The sequence below is a fragment of the Pezoporus wallicus genome, unplaced genomic scaffold (assembly GCF_028554395.1).
Source record: "Pezoporus wallicus isolate ANWC-B61680 ecotype Strahan unplaced genomic scaffold, APGP_CSIRO_Pwel_v1 contig_3568, whole genome shotgun sequence".
Lineage (NCBI taxonomy): Eukaryota > Metazoa > Chordata > Aves > Psittaciformes > Psittacidae > Pezoporus > Pezoporus wallicus.
This window is the reverse complement of record NW_026637826.1, coordinates 2,058,831-2,086,090: the sequence shown is the minus strand read 5'-3', so window position 1 is coordinate 2,086,090 and position 27,260 is coordinate 2,058,831. Positions and strand designations below refer to the sequence as shown.

The 27,260-nt window shown below is 39.4% G+C and overlaps 1 protein-coding gene across 12 annotated transcripts in view; it reads right to left on the bottom strand.

Moving 5' to 3' along the window:
• The window catches only part of PBRM1 (polybromo 1), a 65,991-nt gene that overhangs the window by 19,512 nt on the left and 19,219 nt on the right, over positions 1-27,260 (bottom strand). For 11 of the 12 annotated variants that reach the window (XM_057407763.1, XM_057407764.1, XM_057407761.1 and 8 more), the window contains 12 exons: positions 24,423-24,639; positions 15,990-16,131; positions 15,488-15,585; positions 12,142-12,418; positions 10,972-11,077; positions 9,045-9,687; positions 7,287-7,498; positions 5,953-6,138; positions 4,132-4,289; positions 2,944-3,207; positions 1,056-1,201; positions 592-749 (listed from right to left, as the gene is read on the bottom strand). In XM_057407763.1, coding sequence (XP_057263746.1) covers positions 592-749; positions 1,056-1,201; positions 2,944-3,207; positions 4,132-4,289; positions 5,953-6,138; positions 7,287-7,498; positions 9,045-9,687; positions 10,972-11,077; positions 12,142-12,418; positions 15,488-15,585; positions 15,990-16,131; positions 24,423-24,639 — 2,607 coding nt within the window. The remainder of the gene's footprint in view (positions 1-591; positions 750-1,055; positions 1,202-2,943; positions 3,208-4,131; positions 4,290-5,952; positions 6,139-7,286; positions 7,499-9,044; positions 9,688-10,971; positions 11,078-12,141; positions 12,419-15,487; positions 15,586-15,989; positions 16,132-24,422; positions 24,640-27,260) is intronic. The other variant, XM_057407772.1, reaches the window with a different exon arrangement.

Genomic DNA, 27,260 nt, shown 5'->3' with positions numbered 1-27,260 from the left:
GCCAGTGTTGTAAGTCTGGCTGCTCCCTGGTATTGCATCTATAGAAAATACACCAATCGATACCCTGATCAAATAATGCCACTCACGAGAAGCCTACATGAACTTAATGCAGCTTTTGGATTTGTTTAAAGAACACGAAAACCTGCAAAACAGCAAAACCCCATGATCAGCAGTCACTTAACTATTTTTAGCACTGCATCATAACTACAAAACAAAGTACGCAGTCATCGTCTCACGCAACAAACCGATTTTCAGCCTCCTTCAGGACCAACTTTCCAACTAACACACACCGGAATAATTACATTAATAAGTGAGAATAATGGAGTTTTCTGTTCTCCGGTTGCAGACAATGCTCACTTTGGTATCATACATGTAACTCCCTTATAGAAAGGGCTTCCTTACAGTGAAACTTATTATTACAGGTCCCAAAGATAGGAAAGAATAGTAGAAATGGACTGAATAAGGTCTCCTCCCCCACTCAATATGAAAATAGAGTTCTTGGATTCAAGCCTACACATAGCTGTAAATCACTTCAGATTGTATAGGAAAAGAAAAAGGGTGTCCATTGGATTTAAAGTTGTTAATAATTACCCAAAATGCAAGTCATCGGACAGGTCTCCTCCAAGTTACTCAAAAACACTTCCTTCTTGTAGAACATTTTAGTTGGTTCATGCTCAGTTTCTTCAGGATGTATAAAGATTGGACCAAAGAAATATGCAGCTCCATCACGCACCCACATCTTTTCAATCCTGGAAAGAAAACCAAACCTCTGACATAAATGAAAGGCCATCCCTCAGAAATGAGACAGCTGGATGCACTACACTGTTCAGGAAGACTGCCAGTAAAAAACAAGTAGAGAAGAACAGCTTATTCAACTGTATCACCTTTTCATTAGGTGGCTTAACTTCCATCTCAGTCTTTTAAGAGTTCGTAACATCTAGCTTCATTCAGGAGATGTTTTTTCCCCATCCTCCATTACACTTTTTGCAACAAGCCCATCTTTTGGTCAAGTTATTTTTATAGAGGCAAATTGCAAATAAAGAAGGTGCACCTACCTTCCTACTCGAGGTCGCACTAACCCGTGCGATTTTATGAAGACGCAGTCCCCAACCTTAAGCCACATATCATTGTAGCAAAGCTGTTCAAAGTAATGGCAACCAGGTTCTCCATTGGACATTTCTACTGGAACATCTTCTTTGTCCTGCAGAAGAACATGCTTTGAGAAACTTGCGGAAGAAAGAAAACCAACCACACAAATAAAAAGACCAGGTGCAAGTAAAAGACTGCTCTACCTTTAGGTTACCAGTAATGGGTAAACACTACACAGAGCTGTACAGGTGAATGTGAGGGGCCTTGTAATTTAAAAATGAAACAGCAAAGGCAAAGATACCCTCCATATATGCTGCAAGCTTTCTTAATTCACAAAGCTGCATTTTTGCCAGAACAGCAATTTACAGGTCCTTTTCTGTTCTACTGGCCAAGCCATATCAGCTTATTTTGATGGTTTGTTTTAAAGCACAGTAACATGTTTAAGAAGCAAGTATTGAGTAGGCCAAGTTAATGTATAAAGAAATCTAATGATTCAAATCTAATGATTCAACTCTCATAAACAAGAATATGAACACTCTCTGTATTACTTGCAAATTCATAACATCTGCACTATTAAAATTCTTACTTCTTAAGTCAAAAATCACGCTGTGCCTCACTTGACACACTTGTCTTGACTTGACACGGATTTCAGAAAGCCAGTGAAAACACAGGCTATCTCCCCAGTGTGTGGAAAGAAAAGGCCCCCACAAGTTTTCAGTCTCTCGACAGAAACAACTCCTTTTGTCACGATACGAATAAATACAATAATGATAATAAAGTATCTGATTAAAGCTGATGATTCGTGTGCTGGGTATTCTGTTCTGAGGTCCTGTTCAAGAACTCAGCATGAAGTGCATTTATTTTATGATGGTATGTTTGGACTTTTTATGGCTCTACATTTATTTTAGATAAATTTAATTAAATTGAATTTAATACATTTATTTGAATTTATTTATTTTATGCCTATAAAGACAACAAAATAAAACATTTTACTCAGTATGGCGGAGAGAAATATTCTTAAAACATTTGGCAATAAAACACTTGGTTATCAATCATAAATGGGTCACAAAGAACAGAATATTACATATTGCATATGCTTGCCTAGCTACAATGGACATTGAAATACTACAAAATAAAGCATTTCAGCATTGCAATGAACTAAGATTAGGCTATTAGTTCTACTAATTCTTTAGGTTTAAGGCAAGTTTTACAGTAAAAGTGTAATTTTCTTTTCTGAAGTGTGAAAAAACATAGAATAGTTAGGGTTGGAAAGGACCTTAAAATCATCCAGTTCCAACCCCCCTGCCATGGGCAGGGACACCTCACACTAAACCATCTCACCCAAGGCTCTGTCCAACCTGGCCTTGAACACTGCCAGGGATGGAGCACTCACAACCTCCCTGGGCAACCCATTCCAGTGCCTCACCACCCTCACAGGAAAGAATTTCCTCCTTAGATCCAATCTAAACTTCCCCTGTTTCAGTTTGAACCCGTTACCCCTTGTCCTATCACTGCAGTCCCTAATGAAGAGTCCCTCCCCAGCATCCCTATAGGCCCCCTTCAGATACTGGGAGGCTGCTCTGAGGTCTCCACGCAGCCTTCTCTTCTCCAGGCTAAACAGCACAGAAAGGCATTTGCAGAATCTAGCAAATACATACACAGTTTATTTTCTGTCTTGTCAATTTGTATTTTGTTTGTATTTGTTTACAAACGGGTGTAACACAATTTCTAACTGAGACATTTATTTATATTTTACTATATCTGGATACCGTGAAACTGAAGTCAGGAGGGCTCGTATTTTGTCATTCTTCATCTGTCAAACATAATTCATGTTCCACTCGTTATCCCACATACCTTTTCAAGATGGACGCTTTCTCCCATCTTACTGTCCTCCAATGATTCAGACTGTTTCTCCTCATCTACTTTGTCTGTATTTGCAAACACAGAAGCAACACGGACCACAGGCAGGGGCACATCTCGTGGGACAAACCTTACAGAGCTCACAGGCATAGTCCACAGTTTAATCTTTTTAAAAGATTTTGTCTTTGCAGAGTAACGTGACTCGCAGACGTACACATCCTCATCTCTGAAGTTTTCAGGACACAACTTAAAATACTCCTGCAGGTTGAAGAAAAAACATGAACTATTTCAGCAACACAAAGGCATACAGCACAGTCACACAGTGAACTCCCTCTCATGCTTCCTGGGTTTTTTGTATGTTTCTATCAGAAGACGTTTTAGACTGATAAAGCCTTTCTGCTGAGTTCTTTTCTTCCAGTTTGACATCCAAGTTATATTAAAAATTAAAAGCAAACAAGAAGAAATCCCACCCTTAGAGAAACAGCTAAATGAAATACAGGCTGTCACGTGAGAAAAGTTGGGTTTACCAAACCAGTACATTAACAAGATCTTCAGCCTAAAACTAGCTTTACAAGACTTCTGAGCTTTGACTTGGAAAGAGGACATGATCACCAAATTGAGGACAGGAAGTAGTAAGTTCCATGCTCATTGATATGTGACTGTGATACAGTGTGATGTAGCCAGCAGTTGTAGTGCTTTGCATCACACAAACACAGTACCTTAAGAAAACTGGCAGAGATAAGCTTGTTGCCAAACAGGCCTACCTCCTCATCGCAAAAATCCTCAGCACAAGGACAATGTGGAATCAAACTTGAGAAAGAGATGGAAGACTTCATTCTCTTACCAAGCCATTCAAGCCTTCCTCTCTGCCAAACCTCAACCCACATGCTTTCATGGGAACCTTTAAATTACCAGCAATTTCTCTACTACATGCTTTGAAAAATCCATTAGCTACTTACCTAACAAGCACACGATTCTACAAAGCAACCAGCAGAAAACACCATAATATGGGTGACCTGCTTACCCCATGCAGCAAATGAAGAATACAAACAGTATACAGGAGCAAGTCCTATTTCATCTAAGTATTAGTAGAACGTCTCGATGTTAGAATGCCTACAGCTCTTCAAGAAAATATCAGAAAACATATTAGTTACTTAAAAATTAGTCTGAACAGTCTCTCACCTTGACAAACATGACCACACATTTGCCTAAAATTTTGCTAACGGGAACTTTATTGTAATAATCACTTTTAAAAACTTCTTTCTCCAAGAACTTTCGTGTTGCGAGATGGAACGTTTCATTTGGCCGATAAAACCAACACCCATAGAGCCATTTCTCTCCTTTAAAGAAGAAAGAGAAAAAAAAGGAAAATAGCATATTCTCTGGCGCATGAGCAAGAATAAAACAACTATAGATTGACTGATTAATCAAATAGTCATGCAGTCATTTATACCGACAGCAAACTGTTTTAGAACAGGACAAGATTCCTTAACTGTTGCAGGTAAGAAAAACCAAGTTGCTTAAAAAGCCTGCTCACTGTTTCTTCCTGTACAACATCTGACTCAGGAAAACAAAGGAGGAATCAGTTCTTATTTATAAATCTTGACTCTCAGGCCCTGAAATAGCTTCAGAGTCTACACAACAATCACCTGATTATTTGCGGAGCCTTGGACAACTGGTTTCAAGGATTTTAAGAACTATTTCTTCCACGTTATACTGTGACAAATTCAAATTGTTCATGATGGTTCACAAAGAAGATACAAATATGCACAATTTTTGCAAAATCAAAGAATATCTGTAACCTGTAGGCTGAGCCAGAATAAAAAGTGCCATTCGCTTTCTCCATCGCAGAGAAATCAATGTAAGAAACGTCCGACTGGCCAATGGTCCATCTACCTAAATACACTGCATCCAAGTGAGTGAGCATGACAGGCTATTACAGGAACGCATTAGATCAATACCCACTCCTACAGTCACTGCATTAGGGGTGCTAGAGAACTGTTCTCTTTATCAAGCTATTATTTGCTGCTTATTCCCTTCATTATTTGGTTTAGACCTGTTGTACATGGACTTGTCTCACCCTTTTTTGAGCCTGCTGATATAATCAGCCTCCACAAGCTCCTGGGGAAGCCAGGAGGCTCACTACCCACTCTATTAAAAAGCCAAACACTTTCACATGTTTCAGTCTGATTTATTAGTGTCAATGAGTGCCCTCTAACTCTGGCATTGGTGGATTTCTTGAACGGTATTTCTGCATTCAGTTTATCTATCCACTTCATAATTTTGCAGACCTTCATTATATCCTGCCTTACATTTCTCCCCTCCAAATTTAAGTCATGGTCTCTTTAATCTGCCCTTATAGCACATTTGTTCCATCCCCTTAAAAACAAAAGTGCAACCAAAATGGTTAACTGCATTATACCCCATTGTAGTTCTGAGCAACTGTACTTTCCAGGATTGCTGAGAGTGCACTGTGCTTATCTTGCCATATCTCTAGCTTTTCTTACACTTAAGTACCTGCTGCAAACAGAAGGCATCACTGATGAGAAAAAAACAAGACCGTACTTGTTATGGCTTGATTTGGCTTAGGAGATGCAAGACTCAGCTCAATTCTGAAATTTAACAAAGGCAAGTTCTGAAACCGAGTTGTTCTGTGGAATATTTGCGGTTAAATGTGCCCAACTTTGGTTCAGATTTCTCAGCACAGAAAACCCCTATTGGTATTCTGCACCTAAGTTACAAGGATCCCATCCCACTTCAAAGACCCTATTCTCTGGGACACTTACCATTTAAAGGTAGGTAGAGAGGAACAACAAAAAAAGCATGTGCTAATCCAAGAACTTCATATTTGTAACATTCTTTGGAACAAAGCAACTCAGAAACAAGAAAAATATTCAGCATTCCACACATACTTCTGCACAGAAAAAGCTCAAACTGGAAGTTTTAAATAGCAATAAGGAGAACTTTCACCATAATGTTTTCCTATAGCAAAGACATCCTTACCAGCTGAATCTTCCCACAGCCTCTCAATACAGACTATATGAGGTTGCAAATTGGCTTCAGCAGGCTCCACGTACACATAATCTCCTACGTGATACATGCTGTTCTTGAAGCTGCAATCCTGGCTGTAGGTCCGATGCAAGCTTGACAGCCCAGCTGATCCAGAAGAATCTTCACTCTTTTCAGCTTCTTATTTCAAGAAGGGAAAAACAGATGTTAGTAGTTAGTAATGCCACATTTCCATCTTAGCCAAGATTACGGATATGAATGCCCCTACACCTTCCCAAGTGCAGAAGTGCCACATGATACCTGGTATGTCCCTTTGTCACTGACTTCCAGCATGAAGAAATATTTAAGCATGTTTTGTGCTGCTAGCCTTTCTGCTACTGGTGCTGCTGAAGGTTGGGTTTCCTCTCTTCAGTTAAATTTTATTGAGTCTTCCCAATTAGTTAAAAGGAACTCAATGACAGCCATGAGCTCTGAAGCCTTCAGAAAGGCACATTTGCTTCCTTTGGGGTTTTTGGCTCTCAAAGGAAGACAGAAAAAGCATGTCACAGCTGTTGTCCTCTTATAATACTCAGCCTGGTTGGAGCAACCAGACTTCACAGCTGCTGACATTAGTGCTACGTGGGAAGAAGAACCGTGTTAGAAAGACAATTTAAGGACGAAAAGCTGACAGTTCTGCTCCCATCTGTGGAAAGGAGCAATTACAGAGCTTTATTCATTCTGCTAGACATGCTCCACGACCATTATACTGACAGTAATAGCCAGGAAGAGTGAAACACAAAGGACCTTCACAGCAAGTTTCCTGCCCTGCAAAATAGCGCAAGCCTCTTCACACTCATACTAGCCAAGTAAGAAACGCAAAAAGGCTTACTTAAAAACCATTTCTTCAGCAGTGGTAAAAAGCATGATCACAGACAACCCCATCAACACATAAAAATCCCCCAGTATTCGTCAAAAAAGAAACGATTAAAAGATCAGCTGGAACAGTCATTGTTAAGTTTATGATCAGCAGAAAGCTGTACTAAGAAGCTATTGTTTTCTTCTACAATATCCTTCACATAAGACTACTGGTACCCCAATGTGTTCTGATTAGAGTTTACATACAGTTAATATCGACATATACCTCCTTCTTTAAAGCCATCTGGCCTGGCTGATAATGATCAAAACAAAATAAACCTTCCATAACTTTAAATTACAAGATCCTTGGTGAACAATCAGGCTATTAAGGTTGCTCCAGGAGGCGAAGCTGCAACAACAGCACAGCATACATCATATCCACAGGTACTTTTTCCAATGAATGCATTTAAAACTAATGAAAATAATGTAGCTACCTCTCTTCTCCTCCTCTCTTTTGAGCTTATCCTCCTCGATTTCTTTGGGCAGCTTTTCCTTCTTTTCCTTTTCTACATCATTGTGAAGATGCTTGGTGGTATAGCTGAGAGCAGGTGACAGAAGAATCTCTCCATTCTTACAAAGTTCATCTCTGATTTTAATAAAGAACTGCTGAAGTTCGACTGCATCCTCGTAAATCTCCGAATCAGTCCTGTACAAAAATATGTACACCAAGGCAGAAACATACTTTATGCAGACTGAAACAAGATCCTAAACGCAGAGCCATCAATTGCCACACTTAGTGATAAAACTAAAGCTTCACACTACCAACAGATTTGTGTTTGCTTAGTCGAAGCGGCAGCAGACACTGGCAAGTCATGTTCCACCTGCTACTCTGCTGTCAGTATGTTTTAAAGTTTATCCAAAACAGTATTTATGTATATACCAGTCCTGAAACACCAGAAAAATCAAAGGTAACCAGCTGCAACCAAAACTACTTGCCACTGGATCTCTACAATTTGTTAACCTCTGAAAACTTAAGTAATAACAAAACTGACTTATTTTAATTACCCATACTCTGTTGGTAGATGATTTAATATGATTGTTTAAGCCCCCTCCTTCAGGGGTCAAGATCTCAACTGCACATCCCCAGGCACCCTACCTAATCTAAGTAAAACACTGCAATAAGTTGCAAGTGCTCATAGTTTCTGCACAATATTATCATAACTCATTCAACTGTGATTGCTCCAAAAGAGTAATTCACTAGTCAAGCAGCCAGTGAACAGCTCCTCCTCTTCGCTTTTCAATTTGACCATTAGCACAAACCTGGTTATCATAAGGTGTGCCTTTGGAAGATTAACATCAAAATTATCTCAGGGCGGAAACCTAACTTTTTCCTTGTTTTTTAAATGAAAGCATACCTTCCATTGAAGATCTGATAGAGCTTTTGAGATTTAGTTTTCTGAACATCCATATCAAGGAAAGCAACACCTTAAAAAAACTTCAGCCTTTGCCTAATGTTAACATGCAAAACTCATGTGATAAGACAGGGGACTAGTGGATGACAGGATGACCATGAGCCAACACTGTGCCCTTGTGGCCAAGAAGGCCAATGGCATCCTGGGGTGTATTAGAAGGGGGGTGGTTAGTAGATGGAGAGAGGTCCTCCTTCCCCTCTACTCTGCCCTGGTGAGACCGCATCTGGAATATTGTGTCCAGTTCTGGGCCCCTCAGTTCAAGAAGGACAGGGACCTGCTGGAGAGAGTCCAGCGCAGGGCAACGAAGATGATTAAGGGAGTGGAGCATCTCCTTTATGAGGAAAGACTGAGGGAGCTGGGTCTCTATAGTTTGGAGAAGAGGAGACTGAGGGGTGACCTTATTAGTGTATATAAATATATAAAGGGGAAGTGTCACGAGGATGGAGCCAGGCTCTACTCAGTGGCAAACAATGATAGGACAAGGGGTAATGGGTACAAACTGGAACACAAGAGGTTCCACTTAAACTTGAGAAGAAACTTCTTCTCAGTGAGGGTGACGGAACACTGGAACAGGCTGCCCAGGGAGGCTGTGGAGTCTCCTTCTCTGGAGACATTCAAAACCCACCTGGACACATTCCTGTGTAACATTATCTAGGTGTTCCTGCTCCGGCAGGGGGATTGGACTAGATGATCTTTTGAGGTCCCCTCCAATCTCTAGCATACTGTGATACTGTGTGATACTGTGAAGACAAAGGACCTGAAAAATATGGCTCCACTCACCTGTTCATTCTCCTTGCCCTCTCCAGTACCTCAAACATATTCTCCTGGAATAAGTCCAATCTCCTATAGCGATTATTTTCAACATTTTTTCGGATAATATCAAAAGTCAGAGGAGGTTTATTTGGGAAGTTGGGATCCACAGCAGGAATCTCAGCTAAGGAGTCACTGTAGCATCTGCCCTCATCATCCTGGTGGCTCATAACAGATACAAAAAGGTTATGGATAAGTTCCTGAATCAGCAAAGTGACATTGGGCACGTGAGAATCCTCATCTCCTTCTATTTCTCTCCGAGTTTCAAGCAAAACTTTATGCAGGACCAAGGCATCTTTATAAATTAAAGACTCTGGCTCATTATATGTGCAAGCGTTATTGAACATCATTACAAAGTCCTCTACCATGGAATCAATATCCTGGTATTTATTTGCCATCATATGGCTTCTGATCTTCTCCATGTCAACGGGCTTTTTAATGGTCACATAGTAGTCCGGAAGTTCAGACCGAGATGGCAGCCTCAAGAAGATGGCACTCAGTCGCCGGCCTCGTTTATCGGTGTAATTCTTTACTGCTTCATACACCTCATTCAATTTCTGTTGCATTGGAGTCATGTATTTCGATTTCTTCGGAGAAATGCCACTTTTTCTACCTAAGCAGACAGAAAAGGGAAAAAAATAAAAACCATTACAAAACCAGAGCTTGTACACTCCTTTGTCCATCTCCCTTCCACTGGAGAATTGCTTATTGAAGAACCACTCTGCGGTATGAGCAGAAGAGCCGCAACATGGAGCCCATCCCGAGTGGCAGCTTCCTTTATTTTTCAGAATTGTATGAATATTTTTTCAATGCTGTTTTTGTCAAACACAGAATCATAAGTTACTGTGTTGAAGGTATTTTCAGACTTAAGCACAGAAAGCACCTTTTCTTACCTAATGTTATTAATGACTCCTCTAAATTCAGTTTGGTCTTACTAGCTCTACAGGAATTTCTCTCTACAGCTATTAAAATCCAGCCATCACAGGGTTTCTGCTATCACTAAAATTAAGCATTCTAACTAGTATCAGATTCCTTTAGGACAGGTTTATGCCAATTTAGAGAGGATTATTACAGGTAAAATGTAAAATAAGACCTCCAATGGGATTATCAATCAGATTAGCTTTTTGATTAATTCAGGATCTCTGTTATGGCACTGCATGGTCTCTGCCTGTGAATTCTCTAGTACCTGTACCTTACCTAAGAGCTGCACATTTCTATTTTCAAGAAGACTCTGTACAGTTATCTTCTTTCTGTGCAATTTTGTCCTTCTCAGTTTGCTCAGTTCTGGACACGTTTTAAGGGGACATAAGATTTGAGCAGCAGCCAGTCTAGTTTGTGAGAGTAACAGCTCTAGGCACAGACACTGTTGGAAATTTCTGTGGCTTTCATGGTTTTCTATATTTTTCTAAATAAAGCTCTAATTTCTTTTATGGTTCTGTGCAAATCCCTGTGCAAAGGCACAGATTTTCCATGCAAATCAAACACCTGGGAAACTCTTCAGGGAAACAAAGTGTTTTACTCGGTCTGAGAAGCACCTTACTTGTAAGCAATCCCAGCAGCACACATTAAGTGTGCTAATGCACTGTTACTGAGCATGTAATGCAACATCTAACATTTGGATGACACCGCTTGACTAAATGCCGGCCATTCCAACCAGTCTTAAATTTTCCTTCTTCATTCCCAGTTACCTTTCTTAGGAAATGCTATAGGCAACATCTAAATTCTATCATATAAATACACCGTTGCTGTCATGATTTTGAAAATACAATTCTGCTTTGCATGTCAGTGTAAATTTGCAGGTCGCATCTCCTATTCTAAAGGGAAGATCTGTTAATCTGTATTGTTGGGTATTCCGAAGTGTTGACATGAGACATAGCAATGTACAAGGCTGCCTTACTTAGCTTTAGTTTAGGGGATGCAACATCATCATCTTCAGCTAGGGGTCCCAGTTCTTTCCTTTTTTCTTTAAGGATCTTTTCCAGCATATGGGCATCATTGTATACCTATTAATCAGTAAAGTAATCAAAAACCAAACCAAAACAAAGCAAGGTTTACTGTATTTAAACTAGTTTAGAGCTAGCCCCCAAGAAACATTTACATGTTAGTTTGAAAAAGCTGAAAGCAAAACCAAATACTTGACTAAAAAAGAAGGGTTTATTTCTCGAATGTTCACCTTTAAGAGACTTATGCAGGTAGGCAGAACTGATCAACACAATCTAAACCAGGGAGAGACAAATCTTGAATAAATTACCCAATTGAGCTGCATTTCTATTCCAAAGACTATAAAACAGCAAGGTGCAGTTATCTTTATCAACCTTCTCATCAAACCATTCTGCTGAGCAACCTCCTGAACTACTGTGATTCCAACAAGGTAGAAAGGACTAGAACAGTACTCCTGGGTCTTCAAATCCAATCCCAGTGAATGCAACCTCATCATAAAGTCCTTCACAGTAGCTGATCAAGTTCCTTATTAGAAATAGTTGGAGGTTTCTTACCACTACTCTGTTCCAAAACATCACGTTTGCTGGCTGAGAAACATTACAATATAGACACACCCTACAATCTATTTGTAAATGAAAAGTGTATTCTTTTCAGACTCCTTCGGCTAGGCTCAGCAAGTCAGGTTTTCTAGTCTGATCTCTCCCACACTCTCCCCCTCCATGAAAACAAAGATGGTTTCTTTCCAACTAAGACATCCCTTCTCAGTGGTTCTGTGCTCCAAAACATGCACTGATGACTGCTCACTGTGTGATTAACTGAGGATGAATAATGATAATGTAATAACTGGATTATGTTTTAAACCATAATAGGAAACATTCAGCTGATACTCTTTCAGAGGACAGTTTAGCTAATGAGAAATAAATCTAACCTTTACAAGGGAGCCTGCTGCATTTCACATTTATGTAACTACAGACAGAGACAGAATTAGCAGAAAAAAAGTCATGTTTCTATTTTAGTTCAATGAACAATAGCATAAATAATGTGAGTAACAGTCAAAGCTAAACCATCCTATCATAACTTGTATGTCTGCAAAGAAGCAGAGGTGACTGCAGAATCAAAACAGTACCTGGGAGCCTTCCTCATTGTAATGCCTTGCATTTCGGAACATGAGCTTCATGTCTTCAATCATGGCTTCTTCCCCTGCATACTTATCATTGCGGATGTTGTGTTCTATCATTTTCAAGTCCATTGGCTCCAAGATAATTTTATAATAGTCTGGATAGTCCTTTTTGGATGGCTTCACCATAAACAGATCACAGAGCCGTCTGCCTGTGCCTGGCTCTCGAGCTTCCAGAACTGCATTGTATAAAATCTTCATTCGTTGCTTTCGGATATTCTTTTTACTGTTAGGTTAAGGAGAAGAACAAAAAGGAAAAGCAAAAATGTCAGGGGTTCCTCTCCCCACTTCCAACATTAATATCAAAATGACATTACCCTCTACCATGTAAAAACACCACAAGCACCTGAACACACACACACACACACACACACACACACACACACGAGGTTCCACATCAAGACAATGTACTAGAAACATTAGTCCATTTGCAAGTAACAACAGCATTATAACCAGCAGTCCACTAAACAAACAGGAAAGCAACTTTAAAATACGATTTTTCTCTCATTCATGTAATGTGTTCTACAGAATAAAAAATTAAAGTTTTCAAATGTGCAAAGCTCAAAAGGAGCCCTAAGCACTTTGCTGCTGCAGAGAAAAAAGATCAGTCAGGACTAGGCACCTGCATCCATGACTTCAAGATCTAGTGCGAACAGGGAAAACCCCCTCAGCCAGCATCTGTATGACTACTTCTGCTGAACAAAGAGTATCAAAGACTTGAGATACTTATGTCAGTTATTCTGTATCTTCTTTAGTACCAGTTATAAGAAAGTAAGAACATCAAGAATGTAGTATAAAGAAGGGTCTGAATTGCTTAAACATCTGCCAGCCCCAGCCAAATGAAGTTACAAGACAACCAAGCTTGCCAAAACTGCAAACCCAAGTAGAAAATGGCCACGTACACAAATCTTCAGTTCTATGTATAGCTATTATGGTTGTCTCAAGAAGTTTGACAGCACACCCAAGACACTGCTTATCAGGAAACAGTTATGTATGACTCCCTGTAGATACACTACATGATCTACAAGCAAATCAGGTAAGGGAGAGGAAAACTTATGTCAGTAATGTCTAGGCTCATCTCAGACACTGTAGCACTTTGATATGCATTCTCTACAAAGCACTTTTAAACCAGCTTCCAAATTTCAGTCTCTGTAAGACTTACTCAAGTAGTCATACCTTTAACTGTACTATCTGTAAAGACAACGACATCATCACAAACTATCTTCATTTCCTGAATGTGCAAACCTGCACTGTACAACTTGTTAGACACAAACAGCGTCACAGATCTGCCATCATCTGGATCTTTTCCTCCTCCATTTAAAATACGCCTAATCCAGCAGAGCATCGTGCCTCAAATACCTCTTGCTCCTTGGCGAGGTCAGCAATATAACTGCTGAAAATTAATGTCACATTATGTGAGAAAATTCAAAATGTACCTTCTATAGGTTAAAAAGTTCTTTTTTCTGTATTATCTTCAGTGCTGAAAATGTTAGTTAGTGGTTCACACTAGCAGATGAGCAATGCCAGAACACAGACATGCTTCCAAAATCCACATTTTAGCACACTTCCAAATTTTAACATTCAGTTCAATGGAAGTAGGCAAAGCAAAACTGAAGCAGGAATAGTAAAAGGCCATGCATCTGATACATAAAAGGGTACTTCCAGGCAACTTTCTTCTCTGTCACTATTATTCCCCAATGGGATGTATTTTGCCCGGATTATTATTTTCTTTCTTCAACAACATTTTGGAATTCCTCTCAGTGTTTCCCTTCTGCTATCACAGCATTTACAGTCTTCTTTTACTTCCTATCTTGCAGCAAGTGAAACTGATAGCAAGCTCCGAACTGACAAGATCAAAAGCATATTTGGCATGAAGAAAAAATGATTCTGATTTCCCTCATTTATGAGCACTACTTTTTCTCTCTTACTGTTCTTACATGACAAGACCTGACAGACTTTTTCTTTTAAGCATTTCAGTATTCTCTTGCCCAATGTGATCAAAAGCAACGTAGGGTTAAAAGGACACTGATGTCAGTTTGACTCGCTTGATGAGGTTAGTACATCTCTTTGAATACGAAGATCACAAAACTAGCTATTTTTTGGCAATTTGTTCCTACCTGATCTTCATTTGGTACTGTTGGCTGTCTTACCATTCTTCCTAGCATGCCCAGACTGCACCACCTCCTAAAGCCATGTTAACATTTTCTCTCTGCAGACTTTTTATGAACATACATCGCTGCACTTACTCGGCTGGTCTTAAGTGAATCTCTGCTGATGGTCTATTTCGTTCCCTTCTTCCCCCCACAACTGCTGTTACTTTGATAAAACAAAGAACTAAAAATACAGGAAGCGGAAGGTTCACCGAAGAAAGTTACACCAGACAAAGATGTTGAAATTACAGTTTTACACTGGCAGTTGCTACTATTGCAATATTATCAGCAGTTAGAACTTATTTCAAATGCTACCATGAGGCAAGCTAGAGAAACTACCCCTTGTAGTGAAGTGCATCATTAGCATTCACACAACAGCTTTCACTTTTAAAGAACGCTTGCCATAAGCCACCATTATTGCTCACTAAAAAGTATACTTTACATCACTGTGAATTTTGTTCATGTTACAGTATCCAGAATAACCAACCTATTATCAGTTTATCTGTTTGTCAAATACCCTCTTTGGCATAGCCGCTTACAGGTAAGTAACAGAAGAGTGTAAATTCAGAAGGGAGAGCGGAGCGGTCCTCTAGCGTTAATGACAAAAACTCTTCAAGCAGAGTTCATGCAAAATGAAAGTGTTTGTGCCAGGAAACCTCACCAAATAACAGTATTTGTAGACTAATACTATAAAATTTCAAAACACTATTCAGCTACAGGGTTAACTCTAACGATACTCTGAAATTGCTACCCAAACTACATAGTCATATAATAAAGAAGTAGTAGAAAAGCAGCCTTAGTTGCTAACAACCCGTGAAGACAGTCCACACACCAGGCTAAAAAAAGGTAACACAAATAAACACCCTGATATCCACTGACAAAATGACTTCATTCAGTGCAACTACAGTGTCCATGCCATGTGATGCACTGAAGTTGTGTTGACAACTGCCAACTAATGAATAGGCAAAAAAAAAGGGAAAATAAAGTCAGCAAATAGTTTTGAATTAACTGGAAACAACACTTAATGAGGTTGTTTCAGAATTACAAATCCTTACACAAATGCAAGACAACATTGTTTTATATTCTCTTTAACAAATAAAAGCTGTAGCAATGTCATAGTCTGCAGAAACTACAGAAGTGCATACCTTTTCCTTTTTGAGCTTCCAGTATCAGACGTAGCTGAAGAAATCATACTGTCCCCATCCTCAATGTCATCTCTTCTAGCAAGCTCCTTCTTCTTTGCCTGAAAAAAGAACAAATCCCTGAAGCCAAACTCAGTGCCAGACATTTCCAGCACAGTATTAAACATCAGAACAGATCAGATACACAAAGAAAAATGCAACTACAGGTTTTGAGACTAAAAAATGTTATTTCCAGTGATTTACTTAATATAAAGTTGGGTGATACAAAATAGCAGCGTAAATCTTTTTAACTGTCAGAAAAAAAGTTGAGGAAGCTGCCATTTCAGATTGCAGCACTTAACTGAGAAAAAAAATCACTCTATGATGCCCTTCATTCCCATATTTCCCCCTCAGCAAGAAAATACTACTGCAAGTACAGGTCTGGTTTAAAATTATTTGGGAAAAATATTAATTAGGGAAATAAATTCACATGTGAAGTTATATCCTTTTGATCTACTGCACATACCTGCATAACCTGCTGCATTTTCAGTACTCTTTTATAGATGGCAGAATTGGGAACATTGTAGCGCTTGGCGTTTTCAAACATCAAATTCAGATCAGCCTCCAACTGATCTAAAGTTTCATATTCATGGTTCTTCAGTTTGGTTCTGCAAAGCAGAAATACCAATCACATATCTCAAGAGTTACACGCTGCAAAACAGTTCTTTCACATCTTTATTTTCACAATAAATCAATATCCAAAGAGCTCTAATTACACAAACGTGTTTCCTTCTTCTGATGCTGCAGTAATATCTTCTGGTTGTAACTATATTAAGGAACCGTATCTCCTTTTGAAGAATGGTTTTAAGTATCCTGAAAGCTGTCCTCTTGAAAGCTGTGCAGACTGACGTCCTGTTTTCATACTCAGAGAAGATGTGATACATAAAGGGCAGAAGCACAACCTGCTGAGATCGCTCCAGTACCCCACAGCTGTGACCTGTAGGGCCTGGGTGGGGATGGATTTCTAGCGCAGAATGGCCACGTTCCCAAGTCAGCAAGTGCCTGCGTGGAGCTCGACATGAACCAAGGATGAAGGAGGATGTGGGTAAAGAAGCAAAAGGAACAGTGCAAGCAAGGTAAGATCTGTTAGCAAGTTTTAAAGGTTAAGTTCCCATACGCTTATTTGATCAATTGTATACTAGTTGCTGCATGCTGCAAGAATATGTATCAAAGCATAATATACTAAGCTATTGTACATGCATCCATTTATAATACAGCAAGCTACTGAATATGTATCTAATTATACTACAGCAAGCTATTGTAGATGTATCCAAATGTTATACAGAGAGCTATTGTATGTGTAGCTGTAACTGCTGTGCGCTACAAGAATATGTATCCAATTATAATACAGGAAGCTATTGTAAGCAGATGCAGACAACAGTATAAAAAGGATGGATGCTTTGTAATAAACAGCTTTGGTCTGATCACACTGATCTCTGACTGAGTCCATAATTTTTCTGTGGCACCTGGGTATGATATCAGTGTGATGGGTTAGCTCTGCGCAGCCATCAATGCTGCCTTCCCTACGCATCAGTTCCACTCATCTTCAGTGAGAGCCAAAAATGCCCAACACCTCTCATGTTAACCCACTCCAATTTCTGCCCTCCCTTAAAACCACCTGATTGTTCATTGGTGCTACCTGTAAAGTTTAATTCATGTGAAAACAGTTAGAAAAGGACTAATGACAAAAAATTACCATTTTTCATGTGCTAAACAGATGACTCAGAGCACTAAGTTTGCCAACAATTTAATGTATTTTCTTCTATTTCCTTGCACAAGTGGTGAAAGCTCTAGCCAACTTTTTTAAACCTTCCAATACCTCATTAAACACAACAGAAAACAGATGTCTACAGCAACATAAAAACCAAACCCTATCACAACTATAAAACACAATCATCCTCCTTCACACCTCCTTTCTCACCCGCCTGTCACGAACACCAGTGACAAACCACCTTCAAACCTAGTCTGGTTTTTACAGCACCCAGCTGAATGTTAACCTTAAGAGTTTAAGACATCAGTAGCTTGTAAGTCTTTATGCATTATATTTTAGATTATTTTTAGTGTTTCCAGCTGCAGCAACAGATAATCAAAAAGCTTTCCTATGAACCTCACTTACTCTGGAATTCCAAAAAATAGGAGAGTTACCAATAGTTTTCATTAGATTAATAAAAAATACAATAATAAAAAATCCCAAATACACCCTCAAAAGCAAAAGAGTTTGGGTACCAAATAAATAGCCTCAATTTCTATCTTGTAACACTCCAGCAACAATTATTTGCATATGTGTTAAGGAATATGTGACTGGTATTAAAAGATCAAACCCAAATTAAAATCCCATTAAACTCAGGATTAGTTTGCCTTAAACCACTAGCATATGATGCATAGGCTCAGAAATACTAAAGGATGTAAAACCTTCTTGAGTCCACTTCACGCTCTTGCCACTATCTGATAACAAACATTACAGGCCACCTTACATCTTCTCCAGCTGACCTGAACGTACTCTAGTGCAGAAAGCAAAATCTATACAGTAAAATGCATGTACTTAATTCTTGTAGTCTGACAAAAATATTGACAAGCAATTACAGGACTTTAACACACAAACACTTGTTGGTGTTACAAAAGCTAACACATCATTAAGGGAACGCTCAAGGAAACATGAAATAGAAAGGCTTAAAGACCTGAGTTCAAAGCCCCTAAAGAACAAGCTCATACTTACCCAAACCACCAAAAATTGAGTTTCATTTTTTTTCAAAACAGATTTAGAACATTCTCATTTGTCAAGGCACATGCGGTAACAAACTGTATAGACAAGCAGTCAGTTCCTTGTTTACTGATGTTTTTAGTTATCACTGCAGAGAAATGCTGACCAGCAGACTTTAATCTTCCTTGGATGCAGACAGCATCAGCATAATTTGTTTCTAAGTGACAACTCATACTGACAAATTTATAGAATTAAGCTCTAACTAAGGATCTAATAAAGTGAAGAGTACCATAACTGCCTTAGATTTGACTCTTAAATATTGCAGATGAACGTCTAAAATGTCTCAATGCTTTTTATTGACAAAGACAACTGCTGAAGGACAAGGAAGGGTTCATGCTTCAGAAATCCTAACAATCAAGCTGAAATAAAGTCCTCTCAAGACCTACTCAACAGCTCATGCTCTTGCAAGTAAGCAAGTCTGCACGCAACATTCTTGCTTTTCAACTCCTGGCTCAAATTCTGCTTAAATATTAGTTATCACATAGTTTACAAACATTCTTTGCCACCCTGGCAGTTTGCCTTCTTCCAAAGTAAAACAAGTTTGGACAGACTGGACAGCAGGAGGAAGAAAAACTGCAGGTTTGTGGTCTTCCAACTAAGTCACTAAATTACAATTACAGAATGGCAAGTTTACGCTTTGACTGCTGTTCCATGAGGTCTGCATTCAGCTTTCAGAAAGAGGAACCTGAAGGACTACATCTTAATTGAGGTACCACTTCTCCAATTGGCCTGCTTAAACCACGACATCAGTTCAAACTGTTTCTACTTCCTATCACTTGCTACTGCTCCTCTTAATGTGCAGCTTTTCTGTACCCATCTCAAAGTTGCCCTTAAAGAATCACTGAAAATCTAGGATTACATTGACTACAAGGCTCAACAGTAATGACCATCCCTCTGAGATAGTAAAGACAACAGACAACTATATCCTTATCCCCTGTAAATTCAGAATCTGTGAAGTAACACTGACACCATACTACAACTCAGATTTGCTGATTAGTTAGCATATCCTGATCAATCAAACTCTGTATGTTCAGGTGCCAGTTTTCTCAGAAAAGGGGGAATTAGCCATATCCCTTGGAGCAGAACAATTTCAAAGCAAGCTGCAGGCAGAATAAGCAAGGCAATAGCGTTTCCTAGGGAACATATCCCACCTGCAATAGTTTTCTTTTTACAGAAAGTGCATTCTGTATTGGTTCTGTACAATGCCATGAACTGCGGGCTCTTCATATGAGCCGATCTCCCAAGCCACTTGACACTAACAAATGTGGGATTTGCTTTGTTCTTGCTCCCAGAGAGGCAGCTCATGCAGACAACAGAACACCACTGTCACATGCTTCATCTAAAAATACAACACTAACTCCACATAGCCTTGGTATCCCACACTAGCTTCCTCTGTGTGTATTTAGGCAGTGACCTATCCATACTGCAATGCAGCAGTTTAACTCTGAAGCACCAAAAAGCAGAAAAACCATATGAAACCACCATTAGACTTAAGTATACCATTCTATGTGCACCGATCCTCTGCTCTCTCGTGATCCTGTGGAAAAATCTTTTAAGCTCATGGCGAAGGTGCAATCCTGACAGTAGCTCACAAGTGAAGAAAAACAGCTTAGTTGTATCTTACTCCTTGAAATCCTAACCTAGAGCCAGAAGACGAGAGGATGAGAAAACACTGCCTTAAAAAGAACGATAATTCAAATTATCTTACCCCAAATAAAATCTTGCTTCTACCAGCATTTGTTTATTCACAACCAAATAATCGAGGTGCAGCATCTGATTTGAAGCAAATAACCTACATGTTCACATTGGTACTTGTGAAAGGCCTGACACCAAAAGTAAAAATCCAGACTTGGCCCATATAGCTCAGAAAGGCAGACAACTTCCCACCACATACATGAAGAATGAAAAAATTCATAGGCACAGAAATAACCCTGTTCTAGTCTGTAACTAACCTCCCACCTTACCATGCTCTTTAGCAAACAACAGGATGATTAATTAAGAGGGTTATGCACAGAAGTACTTTGAACAGTTTTAATTACACTCTAACTCAGCAGAACTCGAGCATTATGTCTTTCCTGGATTTAGAGTATGAAATGCAGCTTCACAGTACGTCTTCAAAAGCCATCTCACCAGTCTTGGAAGGAAAGAATTTTATCAGCATCAGTTCATTTCACAAAGAGAGGCTAAAACTAACCAAGTCGATGGCTCTACAGGAAGGCTCTGCCAACATAATGCAAATTAAACTGATACACTAGAAACCAAGAGCAATTTCTGTGAAATGACTGGCAGTGATACAAACGTACCTGAAAGCATGAGGAAAACTTGGACAAGCAGAATTTTAAACATAACCACCTTTGCAAAATGAGGAAAAAGTACAGTCTAAAAGGTACGCTACAGTTACATAAGGCCACTAAGCCTAAAACAACGCTGGCGTGACATTTAATTTGGTCAAAATCAGAAGAAGAATAATAAATCCCATACAGTAAGCTGGCACCCAACTCCCTAGAAGATCTACTGGAAACTCATCAGCTCTTCCAAGTGGAATATCTGAAAGAACTGAAGACAAGAGAGATACTCTCCCCACATGATCAAAAGATCCATCTCACTAGACACACACGACGCCTAAAAAACTCCTAGAACCAAAAAATACAAGCCCATGGCTAAAACCAGCTCTCATGTAACTTAGTTTCTTTTATTCACAAACTGTGAAGTGCTAACCCTGCCTCTTTAGGAAAAAAACCCCAACAAACAGTAACAAAGAACCTGTGATTTTACACAGGCCTGAAGTACAATATGCATTGAAAGTACTTGCTAAGGTAGGAAAACTGGTTATACAGACATAAGATCTAAAAAAAGTACAATATTCAACAAATATGAAACTCTATCAAGTGAAAGGAATGAAGGAACTGCTAAATCTCAGATGAAGGGAAAATTTACAGGGTATTCTTAATATTTGAAAGACCTATTTTTTTTGTTAGAGAGTACTTTTCCAAGTGGCTCACTCACAAACACATGGAACACAATGTCATTTTTCAAAAGTCAATGCAATATATCTTAATGTACTTTCTTTTTAATTAAGAGCTTAAGTTATAATGGGCTTAAGCTCTGTTGTTTTAAACAAAACAAAAAGTTCTCTATAAACCATTCAGGCTTTAATCCCAAGAGCAGTCTCCTTTAATTCAAGATAAGTTTCACTCCTTTAATTGCAGCATTACTAGACCTTGCGAAATTATAACACAAAGTATGTTCAAATTTAGTACAAGTCAACTCAAATAATCAATCCAAAGGCAATAAGACTCACCACAAATCTCACAGTTCCAGGAGAACCTCAACACACCCCAGTGCAGTGCAATGACACGTTTAGATTCCTGTGTAGCAGACCATTGTCCAAAAGGATGCACATTCATAAGAAAAATGGATTTCAAATCCTCAAACAGCAGACGTCACACAAAACCAACTGTGGTTTATATTAGATCCAGGCACTTTCTTAAGCAAAAACTATGACCCCAGGTTCCTGGAGCTCAAGACACCAGGGAGTGCCAATGAAGACTCTAATTCCAGTGCCCATGCACCCACACCACTCACGTGTTCAGGAGAGAACTGCTGCCAGGGAATTCCCTGGAGTACTTCCCTCCTTGGGTGTAGAAAAGCATGATCCACTTGCTGTAGGGATCATAGTTACCAATGCTGTAAAACGGAATTAGGAACACAGTTCCTGTAAGCGTGCCAGGATCTAGCACTCAAGTACTGGGTAACTGAACACATTCTCCTGCATGTGAAGTCTGCAAAGTAACCTCCACGCCATGTACTTGAACCATACCTGGAAGTCACAGCCCTCAGAGTGTCATGCCTTTCATTTTCAATAGGCTACTCTTGCTCTACTCGTCTCAGCTATGCCTGCTGACAGGGCAAGAAGTAATGAGAACAACTTGAAACACATGAAATTTCAACTGAACACCGGGGTGCTGTGAGGCTGGTTCCCAGGAAGGTTGTGGAGTGTCTGTCTCTGGAGATACTCAACACCTGACTGGGTACAGTTCTGGGCAACTGGCTCTGGGTGACCCTGCTATAGCCAGGGGTTGGACCGGATGGTCTTCCTTCCCACTTCAGCTGTTCTGAGATTCTATAAAGAGCAAGTCAGGAGGAAACTAGCAGAAAAACTAAAGCCATCAGAAGGATCACCTCCCACATTCAGGAACAGCTTGGGATCTGCACTCAGCTCAAATGACTGAGGGTTATAACTCTCAGAAAGTGACTGAGGCTGGGATAGGTATTATGAACATCTCATTAAAACAAAACACACCCATACTCTCTCTAGAAATCATACACTATTTTGTAAGGCTTTTCCTGCATTTAACACACACAAAACCTCCTAAAATATACGACTACCTGCAAAATTTGCAACGGCCACACATTTCACAGTGCACTCTAGCAGGATAGCCTAAGCAGCCAGATGCCAAAGTGGAGACAGGAATGCCAGACTTTACTCCAACACCTTCAACTTTTCACTAGGACAATTAACTTTCCTGTCCCCATCTGTGAACACACGATATGCTCTTTGCATGTACATCTTAAAAAACCCCAAACTCACAAAACACAACGTCTCACCACCACCAAAAACCACAAACCAAAATGTCAAAAATTGCTAAAACAGTCGGACTATTACAAATACTGTACTTGAACTTGTGCACTACAAACACTCATTTCTAAAGAGAACTGCCTCTTTTTATTTTCTAAGCTCTCAGGCAATAAGTATTTCACCACCACCACCCTGCAGTTCTTCATGTATTTGCATGGAGTTTCTGTACTGCTCACATAGCCAGATGCCACCTGCCCACACTGGAAGGAAAGCAGAAACACAGCTGCTTCCCTATGGCAAATTATGTGTCCTATGACTGATATCAAGTATATTCTTACTGGAAGGTCTCTCCCAATTAAATCTGTTTATAGGTAATTTGAACCAATATTCTTTGGTACATTCAGACAAAAAGCTTCCTGACAATTATCACCAATTTTTCTCAATTTCACCTTTTTTTCCCCTCCATCAAGAGCATTTTGTGCTTTGTTCAAGATACTTTCTTTGCCAAGCCAACAGCTGTACTAAGACGTAAGAAAAAACTGCTTTAAAGCTGCTGATGGATTCATAACCAGTGGGGGAGCTCTGTACTTGTTCCCAAGTACATGCAAACATCCTCTGACAGGTTAGAAAAGAAAGGAAAAGAAAAAAACCAGCCCAAAACCCAACTGCCCTTCCTCCCCCACAAAAAACCCAAACAAACAAACCAATCAAAACCCACAAAACCAGCTTAGTTTCTTTCTCATTTAACAGAGACACTGCTTATTCCCAATTACACCAAGTCTAGCAGGTCATATTATGGTAAAACTAAAATTTAGACCCATGATTAGAGTGGATTACAAACACAAGAACAGTGCTAGGGCCCAGACCTCACTTAGTAAAGGACCCACAGCCCCAGCGGACACTGGGCAGGAGGCCAGGGCCACCTGAGTCTGGTCAGTGCCATTAAGATCTGTTAATACACTCGGGACCCTGACACATATCCATCACAGTAGCTTACCTTGGACCACTCAGGTTTTTGATGTGACACCTGCACTCTGGCAGCTGATGAACCTTTCATGGCTCACAGACTCATGAAGGGTTACTGCCTACTTCAATCCAGACTAGCTACCTCAGGAATAATTATCCTCAGTTATACTATGACCAAGACAAAAAGAACATAATTACAAATATCTTTTTACAATTCAAATTGCTGAAGCTTAATTCAAAAAACATGGCAGTGAGAGGTAACCAAGCCCTCAGGGTCAAGGAAAAAGAATAATGGGGGTTCTGCAAAAGCTTTCATCCCTGCTGCCCCCCTAGCCTTCACAATTATTGATATGGCAACCTTTAAGGCACATTACAGATGAAACTCCATCAAAAATAAACCAAGTGACAGCCACCTATAAAATATGATCAAAAGACTGATGCAGACTGAGTTGAAACAAGAAGCAACCGAACATAAAGGACAGCTGGCATACACTGCATTAGGTATTAACAAATTGACTACAAGGTAGGATTCTGGAAACAAAGTAAGCCCTTGAATAGTTTCGCACCAGATGTAGTTTGCATTGTTTTCTTACCTGATCTGCTGCAATGAAATAGGTGTTTTAATTTGCTGATAATAATCAGGATACTTTTTCTTGGAAGGCAAGTGGAAAAAGGGTTCAGATATGAGCTGGCCCTGATTATTTCGGCAACTTCTAACTGTGTCATAAAGCTGATAAAGAGGATTAGAAGTGTCCATGAAGGAAGTAATGCTCTCGGCTTCAGATTCTCCCTCTTCATAACGAGCAGCAGCTGCACAGAGAGAAAGGGAAAATTGGAAACTCAGTAGGACAACTCAGAGTGGGGTTTTTGGATGGCTTTTCAAATGGATAAAGATCTAAATCAGAAGAAAAGGCAGTCCCTCAAGCGAGGGCGTTCAGCCACTCTCTGGCAGTCAGATTCATACCTCAGAAAAGGACATCACAAATCTATTGTATGAGCCTCAAGCCGACAAAAAAAAATGCACTTTATCTAGTTACTGGAATCTCTCTTATCAGATGAGACTTCATTTCTGCCACTGGTAATACACCCTTACCAGCTACAAGTGCTGAGAGTCCATATCAGACTCCATAACAGGACTGCTCAACCACACACTACCCAGACACCAGCTACACCCTTATTTACCCATCAAACCATTAATACCAGTATTTGTGCCAAATACATTTGTATACCCCACTACTGTCATACTGACACACCGCAAGGATACAAATTGACAAACCATGTCTGGAAGCTTCAAAGGTGCCTGGCTAGTTAAGCCAAATGGCCAAATTCAATATGAATGTTTGCACATGTATCAAAAAAGTGACTTCAAAACTTCTATAATCCTTTAAACCATGTTAATCACATCTCGGCTCAAAAATTGTGAGGCTTAGCAGAAAAAAACCTGACATTAAAGCCTGAAGGTGCACCTCTAATTTACAGAGCAAAATAAAGGATAAATATTCTAGAAATATTATTAGCATTCTATATTTTTATATATATATAATTAGCATAAATCTTTCACAATTATTTACAACTTTCATAGCAAACCCAGTTATCTATATGAAGTATGTACTATGCTTCAGGTTTAGGGTGAGTGAAAGAAATGCTATGAAGAGCTAACACTCACTGCAGGTAAAATTAGAAGAAACATGACATGAGCAACAGAAACACAACTGGAACAAAAAACACTGGTAGTGGAAATACAGGATGGAAAAAGTAAATGGCCACTCCTCCCACACTTGTCAGTAACAGAAGTGTTGTAATTTGCACCTTGCAGACAAGCATAACATAAAATCTATGTGGGTGTGCACATAGTGGAGTTAAATTATTCACCCTTTTTTTGCCTTCTTAAGAGTTAAAGTTTGAGGGAAAGTCTGGCAGATGACACACTTGGTCATTCAGTCCCACAAAAGGAAGGCAGTTCTCTAACACACCAAGTTTCCAGCTGGCATTTTTGTTATTGCTCAGCAGAGGCTGGCGATGTTTCAAGCCTTCTCCCCAAGTTCAGTAAAGACGCACCAAAACGATGACAAAGCCAGGGGACACTCTCACTACATAAAAGCATAATAATACTATCATTTTTTCCTCTGCAGTCTGACACTGCAGATCTATGCGAGTATACGATGTGTGGGACCTCCCAGACAAGTTAGATGGAAACTAAAACACAAGCAGACGTTGTGCAAACACATAACGAAGATGTTCATTACCGATTCAGGGAAGACACTCCAAATTACCCTAATTTGTGTATGCCTACAAATTATCCTAATGTGTATGCCAGTCAGCATCACTTAACGGCCTAGCATCTACCACATCTACCACAGTAGCCAGCAATGCAGCATCTGGACAGAATAACTCGGGTAGAAACAAAAGACTGGAGTTAACACTATGTTCTCCTGTACCTGAAAATGGAGATAAATGCTAACAGCTAAGAGAATGATATCAGGTAAAGTAAGTTTCAAAAACAGACTACACAGCAAACAGTCAAATAGCTCAGTTCTGAGTGCTCCATCAAAAAGTAAGACACAGAGTAGAAAAAACAGAATATGTTTTTATGGAAAAGGAAAGAAATAAGAAACTAGCCAAGCATACTGCTATCCTCTTACATGGGGCAGCCAGCAGCAAAGCAGTTCAATACCCCAAATAAGAAACGTACTTCCTTTGCATTGGAAGTAGAACACCAGACATTCTTTAAAATAAAAATCTAAGTAAATTAAGCAGGCACTAAAAAGAAAGTGTTCACATAATCTTGTAACGTAGCTATAAACACTTTCATTATGACTTGTAGGTTCTTTAAAAGTGATGTGTCAAACATGACATATTCTTACATATTCAGACGATTACGCTGCTCTCGTACGAAAACTGTTCTCTAAAGAAAACTGATGAAGAATGTGTTATTCAGCTCAGAAGACAGAAAAGAAACATATATTGCCACAAAAACAATCTAATGTAAGACTACAGATTGTTTGATATGCAGTAGCACCAGGTGCCATATCCCCACCAAGCACACACTGGCAGTGAAGTAACAGTCAGTTACTCCTTTTTCATGCAGCTGTTGCCACTACTGCACTTAACAGAGAAATAAAAAACCCTGTAGCAAACCATAACCAGGAAGTATCTGCCATGCAACAGTCCCAAACAAAAAGCATTTCCTGCTGTCCATTCTGTACCACAGTGACTGCTTCCTAGTGAAGGGACAGCTTCATAATGGAGTGATATTAAACTGACTTCACTGCAAAAGGAGGAAGCTATCTAATGTACAACTGGAACTGAGCTTTATTATCGGATATAAATGCATCTATCATAATCATGTACTCTTACTCAATGATGAGGCAGAAAAAGAGTAGAGAGAATTTGTATATATGTGAAAGCAAATTAGTCTTATTCAGCAAGTT